The sequence below is a fragment of the Pyxicephalus adspersus genome, chromosome 8 (genome assembly GCF_032062135.1).
Source record: "Pyxicephalus adspersus chromosome 8, UCB_Pads_2.0, whole genome shotgun sequence".
NCBI classification, from domain to species: Eukaryota; Metazoa; Chordata; class Amphibia; order Anura; family Pyxicephalidae; genus Pyxicephalus; species Pyxicephalus adspersus.
Genome location: NC_092865.1, coordinates 51,224,600 through 51,243,520, shown reverse-complemented (window position 1 = coordinate 51,243,520; position 18,921 = coordinate 51,224,600). Strand labels below are relative to the sequence as shown.

The following is an 18,921-nucleotide window of genomic DNA, read 5'->3' as shown; positions in this document are numbered from 1 at the left end:
GTGTTAGTCACAGGTGTCCCCCACTTGCACCTACATTTTTGGTTTTGTACATCTCCCCATTCCAGAGGAATTGGGGTTCAAAGGAGGGGGATGTCATTGTACACACCCATTTGTACACGCCCCGTGGTAGATTTATTTCACAGGTAGATTTTTTTCATTAGAAAACCGGATAGGGAATCCCCCTCCTCCACAGTGTCTTGGGAGGAAGGGGATCCCCCATCAGAGATCTCCCCGCGGCAGCCGAAGGGAGCCACAACAAGGAGGCTGAAGAGCCGCATGCGGCTCCGGAGCCGCAGGTTGCAGACCCCTGCCCCAGACCTACCAGACAGATTTTGTTCCTCACTGTAATTCATACTGCTAAAGCAAGTCAGAGTTGATACAACACTCTTTCCTTTGACAATCTGATTAATATTCTCATTACCTAATAGCCAGCAGACTGTGACAGATTTATTTTCACAGCTAAGTACAATTCAGCTTGTAACTTTTTCTTTTTCCTTTGTTTACAGACGATAGTAAAACTCTTCTCAAGGATCACCCAGACCAACATCGGCACCTTGGTCACCAGTATTGTCGCCACTGTGGTCCTTATTCTAATGAAATTTTTGAATGAAAAGTTTTCTTCTAAGCTTCTAATACCAATTCCTATTGAGTTAATCATGGTAAGAAGAATCTGAAAGTAAACTTTGCCTTAAATTTAAAAACATGAATAAAAGGTAACTACTTTAAAGCTTTGAAATGCTTGTTATGCTGATATATCCTTTTTCTTTACTGCAATGCACTCATACAGTCAGTGGAGATTACCTACTCTGGGAACATTTGCTCTGAATGCTATAGCTTCACTTCTGCAAGTGCTGCTTCTACACTTTGTGATCTCTAAAAATTACCTGACAGATGTGCAGCATGGAAATTATCAGTGCCAAATCAACTACCAAGCAATCTGAACCTAGGCAGGAGTATAGGGCCTGGTGAATTTCCATGGGGCCCAGGTACAGTTTCCATGCTACTGTGGTAAACCAAGGAAAGTGCAGTAAATCAGAGTTACGCACCTTCCCATCACATTACAAGGAATGATGTTTTATTGTAAGCTGGCTCCAGGTTTTAAAACATTGAATCAGTTAGGTTTGTGGAGCAGATGTCTTGCTTGCTTCAGTTACAGTGCAGATGTAGACATACCAAGGAAATGAAAGCAATGCTACACTTAGAGTGCACAAACAAAAAAAAAGACAGGAGGAATGAATTTTATTTAGAAAGTTGCTTATGTATAGTATATTATACTTATACATAGTATACTAATGTATAGTATTTTTGTACAAGTTGTGTAGCTCTTTAAATAAATAGTAATCCTTCTCTACACTAAATACAAGTTCAACATGATTTGTTAACCCAAAATCTCTTAGATTTGCCTGTTTTATAGTCCTGATAGTCTGCTAGTTCCACCACTGTAGGAAGATGACATCAGATTGATATTAGTAGGAGGCAACAAGTGAGGTAACCATGCAGTAAATAGTTTTTGGATAGGAAATAAAAGTGAATAATCGGGGTCTGTATGAAGAAATCTGACTTTTATTCTATTTTTTTATCATCAGCTAATTGTCTCCACTGGCATTTCTTATGGTGTTGGACTGAATGACAAGTATGGAATAGAAAGTGTTGGAGACATCCCTGTTGGGTGAGTTGTACAAAAATGACAGATAGGCTTTGAACAATGGATACAATTTGTGTCACATAGATAATGCGTACTATTGCGTATAGGGTTATTTAGTATTCACTTCGAATAATAGCAAAGAGAGGGCAAAGAAAGAGGTTTGAGGCTCAAAAGTATTAAGTTCATACACAATAAATTCATACATGTAAATAAACATAAAAAATAAAGCGTATACAGATGTTTGTGTTAGTGTTTCCTAGTTCTATTATAAGTCACAGAAGTAGGGTAATTCACTAGACAGGATGGTACTAACACAATAGAATGAAAATAAAAATAGTAATAATATGACCGTGTTTCCGTATAAGTCCCCAACCCGTTTTGCCTAGATTGGGCTTCCTCAGGAGTACGTGACTTTATACAATTAGTGGTCTACACATACAAGAGGATTACAGGTTAATAGAGTTAATGAGTATCAATATATATATATATATATATATATATATATATATATATATATATATATATATAAAAATACGGATATTGATATTTATATTGCATATCACAATTGTATATCAATGCAAGTATAGAAGATATATATATATATATATATATATATATATATATATGATCAAGAGATAATTAAGTGGAAAACTAAATACTTAAGAATACTTACAATTGAGGGAAAGGTCAAGTTGGAATTTGATGCTTAGTACAGATGGTTCCCAATAGTAATGCTGTAGTAATGCAATAGATTGGCAGCTCCTGAAGTTCCTGAGATTGGTGGGAGTAGTATTACATGGAGAGTAGTAGTAGTAGTAAATCTCTTTATACCCTTGTTATACAATCAGCACATGTACTCATGCTATGCAGAAATTTGTTTGTCCTAATTCATTGGCCAAACATTGTCTGAACGACTCCTAAATGGGCTCTTAAGTCCCAGTGGACCTTTTTGCATTTGCATTGTCTGCACATATGGTAAGTCCACCAATTTTTTTCATTGGGAACCACAGCTCCCAGCAATAACACACAATCCATCACACCAGAAACTGCTGACATATAAGAAGTTGTGCAAATATATGATAATCATTCATTTTCCTGACCCAAACCTGTCCTGCCTCCTGAGATTTTTGAATCTAGGGATCAGAATGGCTAACTAATTAGATGGCACAGAAGATGGGATAGCAGATAGTTCTGCCGCCTTTATCTATCTGTCATTTTAATGTTCAATTTTTTGCTCATAGTAACCTCTGCTTGAGTATTTTGAAATGCCAATTAAATACAACAGGTTTATTGTTTACGCCATGGAGGCTCCTTGAAACCCCAAATCCATTCTGTTTTTCAGCCTTAAGGTGCCCATGTTACCTGATTTCAGCCTATTAAGAGACATTGTTGGAAACTCATTCGCCATCGCAGTGGTGGGATACGCCATCACCATTTCACTGGGGAAAGTGTTTGCCTCTAAACATGGCTACAGGGTGGACAGCAATCAGGTAATGAAGGTTACATGACCCAAAAGTGTTGTATGGGAGTAGTAGTAAGTCCAATTTACTTGAACTTCTCTATTGTTGAACACATTTTCAGCTTATTTGATCTGCTTTGTCAATTTAAAGTGTCAGCAATCTAACCCAACATTTGTTTCCACATGGGTGACATGGGTGATGAGTTACCTTAATCCAATCACTAAGGAATATGTCAAAGCAGATTATCCAAGAATAAGATAAAATATAAAAGTTGTTACATCACCCCATTCTAATTGCACAATTCTATCGTTTGGAGTCAGAAAGTCTGTAAAAGGTGTTAATCCTTTGATTTACATGTCTGAGGGTATAAAATGCCATTGTACAAAAATACCCCAATTCACACCTGTTGTCATTTAAATCAGAGGATTAGCTGCTTTAAAAAAAGCTATGTACAGACAATTATTTTCATTGCACGAGATTGAATTTTCCTGATTCTAGAATTTGTAGAGCTTCTCCATTTTACTTATGCTGGGTTACCAACCGAAAGTCAGACAGTTAATAAATACCAATGACTTCTGCTTATCCCCCACCCTCACACACACACAATTCTCCATAAAAGTACAATTCTAGTTCGTTTCTACTGTCACTGTAATCATAGCAATTATTGCAAGGAATGCTTAACTTTACCACCTCCTACCTTTTTCTTGGGCAATAAACACAGATATTGACAGCCAGATGTTTCCCATGGGGACTACAAGTCTGTACATTATGCTGACATGCTCCATTGTTTTAGGCAACTGGAAACCTGACTTTATAAATGCCATGCATCTGTTGCAGGATGACATATAGATAGGAGGTGGCTTCAGTTAAGATCCAACAAGTTATGTATGTTAGAATGGTGGTGAGGTTGCGGCATGGTTACTGCTTCTTGCCACCACTGAATTTCTGCCTTAAGGAAGATGTTGCCTGTGTCAGCCCAATAGGGAATAAATGGGGGACAGTGAATGGTTCAGTACCTTCCATGCCACCCAATATCAAGTCTACAAATGCAGCTTTTTAAGAACCAAGACTGCATTGTGGACAGCCAAGTGAGTGGCAAGGTGCTGGGTGCCCATAACCCTGCAGAAACACCCATGCCGTTATTATCCAGGTACAAAATAATTCTGCTAAAAATAATCCTTTTTTTGTTCCCCTTTCAGGAACTTATTGCCATCGGTGTCAGTAATTTTGTTGGCAGCTTCTTCCAGTGTTTTCCCATCAGTGCTTCTGTCTCTCGATCTTCTCTTCAAGAAAGTACCGGAGGAAACAGCCAGGTGGGTCACCTACATAGGTCGGAGCAGAAAACCTGCAGCCAATCACAGTTAGGATATTTGTCTTAATTTTCTTGTATCAAATTGTTTTCTAAGAGTTGTATCTTTATGTTCTTTTAGAATGTAATGATTTTATTATTTTTTGATTGTTTACAAATAGGTAGCCAGTGCTATAGCATCATTTGTTATTTTTGTGATCATCCTCCGAGCTGGAGAACTCTTCCAGGACTTACCGAAGGTAAATGCAGCAATAAAAGAGTAACTGAAATATAAAATAAGCATGATGTGTATTTTCATAATGGTAAAATACATTCATTTTCAATGTAGCTTTCACTGCCATTTGACAGTAACAGTTATATTGGTTGTGTTGGTGACATTTTCATGCATTTCTGGGTTAGATCTAAAGTTTTCCAATCCATGGACAGCACAAGCTTTGATGAATGAAAAGCTATTGGATTGACTCAACAAGTAGCATGTTGACCCCTTCAGAGAGATCTCTGCTTCCACATCAGAATCTATTTTTGAAGAATGCTGGCTAAGGAACTGTTTATCTACACTACACTGTTTATCTACACTTACACTGTGTGGCTGTATTCCAAAGAAAACCAACTGAATAAATCCTTTGCCCCTCAATTTTGTCACTCTTTTGGTTCAGATGCATTTGATTCCCTATTCCAGTGTTTCTCAATCAGGATTCCTCCAAAGGTTGCTGGGGGTTCCTTGAGCAATTAACAATTTGTGCCTCTCAGGTTTTAATCTAAATTTAAATGACACCAATTATCTTTTGGCTATCTGTAAGGGTGAGATTCTTCACTGACCACCACACTGTGAGCCGTGGGTATAGGAATTATAGAAGACCTGAAAATTGTTTCAAGGGTTCGCCCATAATAAAAAAGGTTGAAACATTGCTCTATTCAGTACCCACTTCCATACATAATAATGCAAATGTTCAATTTACCTCTTAGTGGACAATTATCATTAAAGTAAACGCTGTCCCTTCTCCAGTCATGCAAATGAAAAAATAACAGAATCTCAGCAAAATTGGAAGGCAAAGTATTTATAGGATTTTGTTTTGGTATGCCTGCAATGAAGCTCAAGTCAAAGTTACCATTTTATTAGAGCTTTTCATTGTTGAATAAATACTTCTTAGATTGGCCCATCAGTCATACAATTAGGATCTTGTAGCTTTTCTATTTTTCTCCTTCTGCCTTAAAGTAATTCTGACCCCGACATGGTTATTCCTTTTGCTACTGCAGGCCATCTTGGCGACAATCATTATAGTCAATCTGAAGGGGATGTTCAAGCAGTTCTCGGAAGTTGGTGTCCTGTGGCGAACCAATAAAGTTGATCTGGTAAGAAATATAGCATGATCATTCCTGGATGGGGTTACAGGTGACCAAGATAATTGATTATTAATGTAAATCTGGGAAACAAGTGCACAGTTAAAAAAAAATTGGAATCTGTAATAGGAAAAATGAGTTGCCCTTTGCTTGTCGTCTGCCAGCCATTTGCTGCCCATTTTCTGGTGGAACATTGATAAGGAAATGGGAGGAGCTGGATTGTTTTTCAAAAAGTGGGACGTATGGGTACTTGCCACTTTTTGAAGAAGGAAGGAAACGGGAATGTCAAAACTGAGTGAGCCATGGTGGAGCAGTACCAGCACAAGTGCATATAACAAGGAACTAGGGGTAAAAAAATGTGGTTTTGGCAGCCATATTAAGTATGCAGAATATATCCTATTGCTTTCTCATAATGTTGGCTTTGTTATCCTGTTCACAATGGTTCTTTTAAACAATGATCCTTAATTGGCCATGATCACTTATATCCTAGTCAAGGATGGTAGAAGTTTATAGTCCTTCCTCCCAAAAGATTGAATACAAATGAATGCCTCTGGAGATTTTGGCCATATGATTCCAAATACATTTACATACATTTTGTGATAAAAACTAGTTTATTTTTACTTGAAATATGTTCCCATAGGTCCATGTGGCCTGCAGAAATATGCTTTTAGACAATAAGATGTTCAGGGGCTTTGCAATTAATCAAAAGGCTGGGAGTGTCTAAATTCAACTTTTAATTATGTAAAAACTTCATGACTTTGTTTTCTCTTGGGAGATGATCAGCATGCAAAGCATCAGCCCCCATTTATTTTAGTGGCAATACCGTGCATGAAAAATTAGAATGTATTTTTGCTAAATTCTTACATAGTTTTGAGCTCTGTTTTGCTCATCACTACTGTTACACTATGAAGTCACGTAGCAGACCTTCAGTTAAATTCTTAGTTTTTTATTCTTTAAATAATTTATTTTTTCTTCAGGTTATCTGGTGGGTTACCTTTGTTGCCACAATTTTGCTAAACATGGACATTGGCCTGGCGGTTTCTGTGGTATTTTCTTTGCTGACCATCATATATCGAACCCAGATGTAAGTGGACTCTAATTTTGGTCAGGATTGTTTAGTGACTTTTTTATTATGTTCTGGTATAAATATGTATAATATATACATAGCCCATGAGTTTTGGCCTGGCAAGGTGAAAGCCATTACACCAAGTCATTGATACCTATGGATCTTTTTTCTTGAGCACAAAACTGCGTCTTTAGTTGGGTAATGCCATTCATCTCTCAATGGTTTTATTTTCAGCAAAGCCCTTGAATGGTGATTGGTAATTTGGTTTTTGAAATGTTGAAGATGTTTCACAGCCTATCCAAGCCGTTTCTTCAATATATTAGTTCAGAGCTGATTAAGCATGTTGCAAAACATCTTCACCATTCCAAAAAGCAAGTCCAGTAAAGGTGACTATTAGATATTTCGTGATGTTAAAAGAATTTGGCACAGTTACTCTGAGATATTTATACATTTGTTTTGTCCTGATTTGTTGGCCAAACATTGAATGAATGAATCGTTTAATACAGAAAGTTATTGCCTTTGGTTTATTGGACTTTTTGTTTTCCTGAATCATAGAAGTCACAAGGTGCATTGTTCAAAGACCTTGGTAATCATTTTCAGGGAAATGATTAGTTTACTTTAGTGCATGTTTAGGGTGGCATGATGATGCCAGGAGCATAACTAAAAATCAGTGGAACCAAGGCAAATATTTGATGCCCCAATCCACCAAATTTTTTCCCCTCATTGATACACACAATGACCCACTAATGCACATACTGTACACTACGCACGTACCTACCTGAGCTCTACCTAGATCCCTGAACCCCAGGAAGTTTATCTTTTGGGCTGTGCTTCCTTTTGCTGTGTTGTGCTCAGATCCCTTTCCTTTCTGGCTAATGGTCTCTTCTCCCTGAACCCCACACCCTCGAAACCCCTGGCTCTTAGCCCCATCTTCCTACTCTGTATCTCAGTATGAGGAGCATGCCTAAATGCTATAAAAGTAATTTGGATGCCAGTCTTCTTCCCTCCCCTGTGCCACATTGACAATCAAAGTAGTCAGGAAGGAGAGGCAGAAGGGGTACTGGCAATGGGCTCATAAAAGGGACAAATGGGCCCTAGACACCCCTGTGGACATCAATGATATATTATCACCAAAGCTCCACTTTTGTAAGGAAAAGCCATTCTTAAGCTCCAGTCCAGCGACTTTGCCTAGGCTCATGTCATCATTCTGCTGAGGAAGAATTTCCTCAGTCTCCTCTCCTCCATTGATCAGACTGCAACATTGTAACTTTGTAGCAAGTGAGAGGCTGCAGAAGAGGATGATCTGTGCCAGATATTAGGGAGAATAATGATGATGATGCTTCATCTCTCATTTCAGTTGAGAAAATAGCCAGTGACCATGGAAGACACCTAGACAGGGAGTGAAAATCAGATGAATGGAATTGTTACAAATACATATTACAGTACTTAAATTAAGTTAACAATCCCCAAATATATATATATATATATAATATAAAACCTTATATATATCTAAAGCTAGATGCACTTTATTTAAATTCGGTTTTATTTCTTTTCTCTACAAATATAGGTCAACGTACTCCATCCTTGGACAAGTTAATGAAACCAGAGTCTACAGGGATGTCTCCACATGTCAGCAGGTAAGGTGGTGGGTTCATTGTAGACTGGTAGCCTCTATTCACCTAACATTCACACTGTTACCTGCATGGTACATCAGTTCTTTACCCCAAGTGTTCCAAGTAGTAGTTTTAGGTATACCTAAGACATTTTTCAGATACTGAGACACACAAGCAGATCTGCTGCCATATTGTGCTTGACTGCCCAGCTTGATCTGTAATCCCCTGGTTATGATATTGTATGATATTCTTCCCTTCTGATCATTGGGGTTGGGTGAACTACAGGACACGTGAGCTCCTGATCAGATCTGACCACTCCACGTCCAATCAAGGACCAAAGAATCTGTAGCCTATTTCTGCTCTATTCAACTGAATTGGAGGTGTTGGAACCCATTATGCAAACATGTTTGTAAGTTGCTTCTATCAGCCCTTCACAGCCAGGGAAATATTCAGCTTTAGAATGTTTTAAATCTTTTTAATTAATCATTGCCTTGCTTATTTTTTAGCTATTTTATACTAATATGCAGATAATGTATTTTACAGGCCAAGGAGCTGCCAGGAATTAAAATCTTCCACTCTTCATCCACTGTCTTCTATGCCAATGCTGAGCAGTACACCCAGACTCTGTATCAGAAGGTAACAGTCCTATGATATCACCCCTGCCTATGTAATGAAAAGTGGAGAGAATTAGTAGCCCCTTTCAGAAAAGCAGCCAAGGGTGACAACCATAGCTCCCTCCATACAGTGCAGTGAGTGAGCGTTGTCACCCTAGGGGGAAGTGTATTATTACCAAGTGAAAATAAAGAAAACATAACCAATGCAGCCACTACATCTAAAGATTCCTTTTCTGCTCTCCCTCCCTTTTATAACAGTGTGGTCTGGATGTTGAAAGACTCATTGAAAAGAAGAGGAAAGCTTTAAAGAAACTGAAGAGGAGAGAAGAGAAAGCCATAAAAAAAGCAAAGAAGGAAAATGAACTTAACAATGAGGTAATCAGTAAGCAATGATTGGTAACATTCCTGCCATCACGTAATAGGTAGGTTTTATTAATGTTCTCCAACACTGGAGAAGATAGACTATCATGGGAGAATCTGGATGATCCAGCAAACCTGGAATGGATCTGGTCCAGGATTGAAAACATTTGCCAACTAATAGCAAATATTTTTTAAGAAATCTATTTCAGGGTTGCTGGATCACCCAGATTCCCCCATGATCTACCTCGTCTTGTCTTGGAGAGCTTTGATAAATCAGACCAGATGTCTCTGTGCAGAGCTCTGGCTGCCTCTCCACATACTCCGCTCTCATTGCTGGTCAGACTGGTTTTCTTGGTGCTTCTCTCCACCTATGTCCTATATTTAATATTGTATGTACCGTCTATGAATGTGAGTAGATTAAAGAGAACCTGTCACATGCAAGAATCTAATAATTAATTTACTACATTGGTGCATGTTTGTTTCCCTATTATTATTATCATTATTATGCCAGTGTAATGTACAGCTCTACTTCCCCATACACAGATCTCAGGGCATGACAATATGGCATTCGATCGATTGGAACTTGGAAAACTTCAATATGAAAAAGAAGAGGTGGGATTTACCCTTCAGTTTTTTTTGTCAGATTTATTTCTTCTTATTGCCACCATAGCCATGAATCTCTAATGAATGGCGTCTGGTTTGCCAAAGCACTGCGAGCCTGATTTAATAAAGTTTTCCAAGACTGGTGAAGATAGACTTATGAGAGTACCTGGGTGATCCAGCAATCCTGGAGTGGATTGAAAGCCTTTACCAACTAATAAGAAATAATTTTAAGAAATACATTCCAGGATTGCTGGATCACCCAGTTTCTCCCATGATAGTCTATTTTCCCCAGTCTTGGAGAGCTTTAATAAAATCAGATTTGTGTATCATGAAGAAAAAATCACTTCTTTGCACCCTTTGTCCAGGCTTTGTTGCATTTCAGTACTGCTGGGTAAAAACTTTGTTTTACAATATCAGCTCACCCTTTAAAATAATATTCTGCATTTATTATATCTTTAACATACAGATCTATAATCCTGATTACCCCCATCTTAACTCCTCCATTCTAAAAAAAAATGTAACTTTCAGTGATCATCCTGATGACTTTTATTTTCATTTCTCATTTTTGTTCACCACAATAGAACAAAGAACAAGATATGACCGAGGGGTCCATTATCATTGTCCCCGGCCAGACAACCAGCGATGACTGTGGTGGGAAAAGCCTTCTGCGGTCTCTGGGTTTGGACAAACCAAATTTCCACTCATTGATCCTGGACTTTTCTGCTGTGAATTTCGTAGACACCGTCTGTGTTAAAGTTCTAAGAAAAGTGAGTTAAAGTGTCACTAAAGTTAAAAAACAAAACAAACTTAATGATTCCTTCATTCATCCTGTTTTTAGAGTCCCTGTCAATCCATTTTATCCTGAATGTCGATGGCTACAATTCATGCTCCATTGGCTTCATTTGTAGCCACCCTATTGTGCTGTAGAGAGCTGAGACTGGAAGTGTAAGCCCCACCCCCATCCATAATACACAATGCAAGGAATCATGGGACATGGAATTTCCTTGTAGGCAGAAAGCTGACATTGCAGCCTTTTTTTTACATTTTTTAATATACATATTACTATTATGAGATTATTTGCTTGTTGTTATTGTTTCTGCTAATTCTTAAAATAAGGACTGTGATTTACATTCTTCTAAGTCTTGCAATATCAATGGGCCAATGAGCATGAAAATGCCACCAAAATTACTGGGGGTGGTGAGAAAGAGGACGGTTGGCTGTCAGACACGTGGGAACATGTGGGCCCAAGTGAGAAAAGGCAAAAATATGAAGCATATTCAGGAATTCAAAACAAAAGCTTATGGAAATTGCTGGAAATGGAGGGCTGGAGAGGAGAGACCCATGGGAACATCTCATAAGTGAAAAATGTTCTGTGTTCATAAATCGAGGTAACACATTTCTCCTCCAACAACAAGTTCAGAGGGTTGGCCTTCAAATGAAAAAGTTGGCAGATAGTTTCCAATTTGCATTTTTTTCATAATTTTGGAGAGCTTTAATGAATCTGATCTAATGTGTCTCTTTCTCTCCATTATATAAAAATTATTTTTATCTTGCAGATTTTCAAGAATTTTTCTGAAATAGAAGTGGATGTGTACCTTGCGGGTTGCAGCGGTGAGGATGATTTATTATCATTGAAATATTTTCCTAGTAACAAAACAATGATTCTTTTTAGGGTTTGCCTTTTAAATCTAAACCAAACTCCATTGGTGGTGAGTTACATTGTCTGCAGGAGTTACAAAACAATTGTGCAGGAGTTACACATATTGTGCAGGAGTTAAGTTTTCTGCAATGTGCAGGAGTTACACATATTGTGCAGGAGTTACATTGCATTGTGCAGTGTGCAGGAGTTACACATATTGTGCAGGAGTTACATTGCATTGTGCAGGAGTTACACATATTGTGCAGGAGTTACATTGCATTGTGCAGGAGTTATGTTTTCTGCAATGTGCAGGAGTTACATTGCATTGTGCAGGAGTTACGTTTTCTGCAATCTGCAGGAGTTACGCATATTGTGCAGGAGTTACATTGCATTTTGCAGGAGTTACATTGCATTGTGCAGGAGTTAAGCTACGTACACACGTTCAATGCTTCTCGTCCCATAACTCTGGCAGATCCACGGACGATGGACGAGGAATGATCATAATGGAAGTGAAGGGGGAGAGTGCGCAGCAGGGTGCCTCTCGTTGTTCTCCCCCTACCCTCTCCATAGAGCAGAATTGTGCTGTATGTACAGCACTCATTCATGCACCGTGCAGTCCTTAGTCGTTGGAAAGGATCGTGAAAGATCTTTTCCAACGACAATTATTACACGTGTGTATGCGGCTTTACATTGTCTGCAATGTGCAGGAGTTAGACCAATTGTGCAAGAGTTACATTGCCCAGACAGAGCCGGCTCCTGTACTACATGACACATTCTCTGTACTGTTCAGAGCTTAAGCAAAAAGCAGGACCATTGTCCTTTTTAGCTTCGCCTTGGGGTTTAGGTCTGCTTTAAGTAAGACCAGCAACATTCGGTTGGATGTGTTGCAATTGGATGCATTGCACATCACAAATCTAACCCCCCAAAAATGGGAATTGTCCTTATTTCTATAATTCCTGCTATTTATAATGCATTGATTGTAATGTACTGCAGTGTAGGTTATTCACATACTGCTACATTGATACTAATAGAAATATTGCATTCATACAGTGACAGTGATCACCGGTCTGGAAGAAGGTAACCTGTTCAATGAAAAAATCACCAAATCTCAGGTGTTCCCCTCCATCCATGATGCAGTTACTTTTCTGACAATGGATCTGGACCATATATCCATTTGTGGTGCTAATGTGAGTAACAGCATCATTGACAGATGCATTTGACCTGCAACTGACTTACTTCAAGATGATTTTATATCTCTCTAAACTTTTCAAGCAACTGGCTATTAAAAGAAGGAGCCTGTTTTTTATTGAGTTTTCTTGTCTTGCAGGGTGGCCCAGCCACAAGACTGTGAAGTGAATATTATTCTACACTCATAAGGCTGCTCAAGAGAAGAAGATACATCTCAGTGGAATACATTGCAAAACAGCAAGGAAATATAAAGGACATTTATCAGGCAATAAAGGAGCAATGGAGCCGGTTATGTGGAAGGTTTACAGATTTACTACAAGGTTATAGCTGGAGCTATTTGTTCCTCCCTTTGCACTGAAAGTGAATAAAACCTAACCATGACCACTTCTTAACTGTGCATCAGAGCAAAAACCTGTCCCAATCCAGAGGTGAATCTGCCCCAACCCATCTTGTCCCAAAGATCTCTTGCAGTTTGCTGCCCAGGATTACCAAGGCAGGGGTTTCAAATATTGGTAGTTTTGGCTTCCCTGACCAACCAAGTCTGATCCCCTTTCCATCCGAGCACCTTCAGGTTTTATAAGCTTTGTCCTTCCAGTTCTTTAGGGTAGGGTAAGTGGTGGCTGAACAAGGAAAGGGATGGGTGGGGAAGTCAAAAGAAACCATTGGTAAGCAGGAGGTGAGAGGGGAGCACGGATTGGTTCCCTGAGTGCAGCACTGAACCCCCCACGTGGCCATTAGGAAGAGAAGGAACAGTAGGGAATGAGAACAGATAAGAGACTATAAGGAAGAGTGGAGAGAAGCAAAGAGCAGCAAGATGTGCCACCAGGGACTGTGAAAGAAATATCCAACAACATGACATTAGAATTTGCCTATCATTGCCTTTCGGGGGGTCTATTGCTGGTAAATCTGCCTATTATTGTCACTGGGGGTCCATTACTAGTGAATCTGCCTACTATTGTTACTTTATGACCTGTACAGATGAATCTGCCTATTATTGTCGCTGGGGGTCCATTACTAGTAAATCTGCCTACAGGTGATTCTGCCTATTGATATCACTGGGGGTCCATTACTAGTAAATCTGCCTACAGGTGAATCTACCTATAGTTGTCACTGGGGTCCATTACTAGTAAATCTGCCTACAGGTGAATCTGCCTATTGTTATCACTGGGGGTCCATTAGTAGTAAATCTGCCTACAGGTGAATCTGCCTATTGTTATCACTGGGGGTCCATTACTAGTAAATCTGCCTACAGGTGAATCTGCCTATTGTTATCACTGGGGGTCCATTACTAGTAAATCTGCCTACAGGTGAATCTGCCTATTGTTGTCCCCCGGGGGGGGGTCTATTACTTTGCCAATTATTGTCACTGTGGCACCTATTGTAGGTGAATCTGCTTGTCATTGTCACTGGGGGGGTCTATTACTGGTGAATATGCCTATTATTGCCAGTGCAGCACATGTTACTGGTGAATCTTCTTTTTATTGCCACTGTGGCACCATTTACTGGTAAATCCCATTTTAATGTCACTGAGGGACCCGTTACTGGTAATTCTGTGAAACCTTGTCACTGGGGGACCTGTACAGGTGAAAATGCCTGTGATCGTTGCTGGAGGACCCGTTATTGGTGAATTTGCTTGCCCTTGCCACTGTCACTGTTAATCTGCGACTGGTAAATCTACTTTTCACTGTCATTGGGTGACATGTTACTGGTGAATCTACCCCATGTGGCAACACCTCTCCCCTTCCACACACTTAGAGAATCTTAGGCTATGTTCTATATTTTCCAGATATGCTGAATTCTGTCTATGTGTGTTGCTAATTTGCTTGCCCCTTATGAACATATCCGAGCTCTGTGTACTGTATACGTTTTCATTAAATAAGCTCATTTTCATTAAACTAAGTTTATCAAGCCAATACACCAAGAATGAATGTTGTTATCACAGTCCAATGAAACATGAAAACTATCCAGGCCTTGTTTTTGTAGTCACCCGGCTGAAAATAAAGATCTTTAATGTAAATTTCACCTTGCGTGAATGGAGCTCATTGTCCTGAACTTTTATTGATGCTGTTTATGTGTCTTCATGTGTAAATGAATAACTACATTGATCTGTTTGTTGGACTTCTATCTGTAAATAAAATTCAATACTTGTTTTGTATTGTAAGGTTTCTATATTTATACAATGAATAGCCGTGTATGGGACTCGAGGACAAAAAAGCTCATAAACCGTAGGAAAGGAAAACACACAAATAAATAAGATTTCTTGTTTCATCATTTCATTTATATGTAATAAATATCTGTTTATAATAAATAGTTGGTAATCTTTTTTTTTCATTTCTATTACCAGTGACGTATAAAGAAACTTGCAACTAGTTTTTAGTTTTACATGTTTTTGTAAAGCCTCCGGATCACTTTCATATCCCATAGACGGCGAGCCCCCTTCTCTATGGCTCCTCTGTGACCTTTAGGAGCCTAGGATGTCCATTGGTGATAGAAATTTTCAATTCTGATCTCACTTAAAGGGGAACTAAATAAAAATAAAATGAAATCAAACCCCCTTTAATTCCTCAGATCCTCGATCGGGTCCCACGCCGTCCTGGAGTTCTCCTTTGTCCTGAAACGGAGGAAGCACTGGGTTCCACGATCTTAGTCTATCTTCTTCCTTCTACGTCACCTGATCTTAACTACACAGGTGTGAGATCAAGTGACGTAGCATGCTGTAAAGGGGAAAAAGAGTGTCAATCTCACTGAGCATGTGTGAGATCAGCATCTCTTCCCCCTCAATTTGAGAAAATACCCTGATCTTGGGCATGCACAGAGGGAGCAGCCAGGGATGTGTGACATTGGTATCCCAGGAAGCTCTGAGCTCCCATTTTCAGCAAGGGTGTTGCAGTTAAAAAAAAAGAATAATATTTTTACTTTATATAAAAGGGTTGTCTACTCTTTTATGAAAAGTCAAAATTTTAGTTTAGGTCTCCTTTAAGAAAATTAAACCTGGAAGGGCCCAGTAAGTCGGAGTTTTCTGAGTTGTAGATGCCACAAGACAACCAGACAACATTAACATCTGCAGGGCCAATCCAGAGCCCCCAGGATCACCAAAATCCTCCTTAGCCAACACTGCATGGTTTTATAACATAAGACAGACTATAGTGATCTGCCCAAATGTCCCTTGCACTTGCTCACTCTACCCAGAAACATGACGTCACATCATCAACATCTGTTGATCCCCATTGCTGGCAGATTTATAACATTCCGGGATAAAGGGGCCACCCTTCCTGATTCACACTTTTCCCATTGAGCCCAGGTGTGCTATCATCACATTTTGTACCAATACAGTCCCCCCCTTCAAGGCGGTGTTCAGAGAAACGCAGAGCCTACTTAATGATTTGAAGTTGAAGCAAAATAATATATAGCCAAGACTCAATGTTTCTAGTACCTTTTGTCACATTTTCTGATGTAATGGAATAAATGACTTTATAGCTAGCAGCAAAGGTAAATGACACCACCAAACTAGTTATTCATTTTGTGGTTCACCTTGATCCCCCTGTCAAAAAACATGGTAGACTTGTTCCAGGACTTGCATGCTGTGATGAACGGACAATCACTTTCAAGAACATAGTTTGTGCACTTTACCAGCCTTCCCTCCACCTTGAGATGACTGGCCGGGGCAGAACTTCATGTATAGGGGAATTTCTCCGTGGATTTGGACTGCCCAGAACAATAGCCACCCTCAATGACAGAGGGCTTGGAGGATCTGGACACCTTGTCTGGCTGCAACGGGTAAAAGTGTTAAGGAAACCATCCTTGCTGCAGGAACTTTTGGCTTAAGTTGAGGCTAAAAATTATATTTTTGATAATATTGGTAACTATTGTCCCAAAGATATGATTGTTTGTAAAAGGCATATTCTTTTCAGAGGTTTGTCCAACCAACATTTAAACCAGAGGAGATGGAAATAATATCAGCTGAGTGTAACAGTCCAGAGCAGCCATTGTCAACCAGGGTTCCTCCAAAGGTTTCCAAAGGTTCCTTTGGATGGTTGATCTCCCATTTGCTGGTGCCGGCATAGTCCTTTAGCCACTTTTTAGAGCCAGCAGCAGAGATCATTGTATCTGTCTTTAGGGTTGCATTCAGACCACCACTCTAAGGGGACATTCTTCCAGATGACCACTAATTCCAAAAACCATTTGGATTTAGCAGGAGTCTCTCAGGACTTGGAACTTTTAGGGGATCCGTCGGGTAAATGGTTTGAGGAAGGCTGGTCTAGAGACTAGAGTGGTCTTTGCACAAATTTGTCCCACTAAGAGTCTGCAAGACAACTGCACAATCGCAGACACTAACACAGGATGATTAAGGATCCAGCGACCGTGTACATTGACCTGGCATCACATTCCATCTTCCTGTGTGGGTCCTTAAAGGAAGTTGCATCTGCCAAAGTGGGATTGCAAAATCTTTTTTTTCTCCTTATTGTCTGCATATTTGGAGACGTGACATGTTCTTTGCCTCGATACATTGTGCGGAAAGGTGTCACTTGTAAGCTATGCTGTTATGTTACGTTGTCAATTTTCAACGCTCAACTCACCCCAGTCAACAACAGAGGTTCCCAAGGTTGTCCAATTTGGTGGAAAGTTTCATACAATTTTTTATATCAGGTTGGCAGCAAAATTGATTATGAGTAAACATTTTGCTGAAGCTTTTCCCCGGCTGTAATTTTAGTTGCGATATTTTTTCCACACTTTCTAATGTCCTGTTCATGTGAAACTGAAATAAAGAAACACAAAGAACACTGCAGATCCTATTAAATATGTATAAAAAAAAAATTATATAGCAATAAAATGTTTACAAAGGTTGCACTTTGTAAAATGTTGTTTGTTGGTTGGCCACTAGAGGGCGCTCTGCATTAGCCTATTTCATTCCCTATTAAAGTATAAAATAAATTTTCTTTTTTTTTTTAGTTTTGGATGAAATGGAGAATAAATAGAACACATTTCTGGTTCTGCAATATTACCCTGCTGCCGGAATATGATTGATAGGGACAAGAGGTGACTTTATATGCCCTCTTACTCTGCAGAAAGGTCAGAGCAAGCTTCAGCTGCAATTTATCCTCCAAACTCTAGGTATCGCTGTACGTTAAAGATCTAGCGGTGCGCCGTCCCTTCATCTCACTGCGCATGCGTCAGTCAGTCTCACTGTCACCTGGAAGATGGCGGCGTCCGTGTGTAGAGCTGGAGGAGCGGCGGCCAGAACTCTGCTTAAGGGGCCCTCGGTGGGTAGAGAGCCCGTCTAGGGCCTGCAAAGAGTGATTTGGGAATGGGGAGCGTGGACAGAGGTGTAGTTGTGAGAGAAAAGGCCGGAGGGAGAGGCAGGAGAGCTGGGAGGTGTGAAGGTCACCCAGTACCCGGGCAATGTATCACCCTGACCGGGGACACCAGAGGAGGCCTAGAAGGCTGTGACAGGTCAGTGGATGACAGGGCCCCAGGGGGTCTCCTGGGGGGGCCAGAATAGAAGGAGGAGATAATGAAGGGCTCTGCATTCTGATGGGGAGGACAGAGAGTGACCCAAAGACAATAAATATCCTAGAAGAATAGAAGTAATCTCAGGACAAAATACAATGATATCATAAATCTCAAATAGCTTTCCTTATGTTATTCAGTGTATGCCTGGCTGGGACTTGTAGTTCTTCAGCTGTCAAGGACATGCTAATGGGGGTTGCATTTTTGAATGTCTGGGTGACCCTGGGGTATAGGGTAACCCCTCAGATGTCTGGGTGAGCCTGGGGTATAGGGGAACCCTCTGGAATGTCTGGGTGCCCCTGTGACATATGGTAACCCCTCGGATGTCTGGGTGCTCCTTGGGTATGGGGTAACCCCTCTGATGTCTGGGTGCTCCTTGGGTATGGGGTAACCCCTCGGATGTCTGGGTGCCCCCGTGACATGGGGTAACCCCTCGGATGTCTGGGTGCCCCCTGGATATGGAGTAACCCCTCGGATGTCTGGGTGCCCCTGGGGTATGTGGTAACCCCTCGGATGTCTGGGTGCCCCTGGGGTATGTGGTAACCCCTCGGATGTCTGGGTGCCCCTGGGGTATG

The 18,921-nt window shown here is 40.1% G+C and overlaps 2 protein-coding genes across 2 annotated transcripts in view; both read left to right on the top strand.

Moving 5' to 3' along the window:
• LOC140337056 (solute carrier family 26 member 6-like) overlaps window positions 1-15,115 on the top strand; it is a 19,644-nt gene extending 4,529 nt beyond the window's left edge. Inside the window, exons 5-19 of the mRNA XM_072420570.1 lie at window positions 507-659; window positions 1,587-1,669; window positions 2,988-3,135; window positions 4,305-4,418; window positions 4,576-4,653; window positions 5,672-5,767; window positions 6,733-6,839; window positions 8,389-8,458; window positions 8,978-9,070; window positions 9,307-9,423; window positions 9,952-10,020; window positions 10,593-10,778; window positions 11,568-11,622; window positions 12,701-12,837; window positions 12,978-15,115. Coding sequence (XP_072276671.1) covers window positions 507-659; window positions 1,587-1,669; window positions 2,988-3,135; window positions 4,305-4,418; window positions 4,576-4,653; window positions 5,672-5,767; window positions 6,733-6,839; window positions 8,389-8,458; window positions 8,978-9,070; window positions 9,307-9,423; window positions 9,952-10,020; window positions 10,593-10,778; window positions 11,568-11,622; window positions 12,701-12,837; window positions 12,978-13,001 — 1,530 coding nt within the window. The 3' untranslated portion in view covers window positions 13,002-15,115. The remainder of the gene's footprint in view (window positions 1-506; window positions 660-1,586; window positions 1,670-2,987; window positions 3,136-4,304; window positions 4,419-4,575; window positions 4,654-5,671; window positions 5,768-6,732; window positions 6,840-8,388; window positions 8,459-8,977; window positions 9,071-9,306; window positions 9,424-9,951; window positions 10,021-10,592; window positions 10,779-11,567; window positions 11,623-12,700; window positions 12,838-12,977) is intronic.
• A 2,875-nt stretch (window positions 15,116-17,990) lies between these two features.
• The window catches only part of UQCRC1 (ubiquinol-cytochrome c reductase core protein 1), a 12,137-nt gene continuing 11,206 nt past the window's right edge, over window positions 17,991-18,921 (top strand). The window contains exon 1 of the mRNA XM_072421207.1: window positions 17,991-18,099. Coding sequence (XP_072277308.1) covers window positions 18,037-18,099 — 63 coding nt within the window. The 5' untranslated portion in view covers window positions 17,991-18,036. The remainder of the gene's footprint in view (window positions 18,100-18,921) is intronic.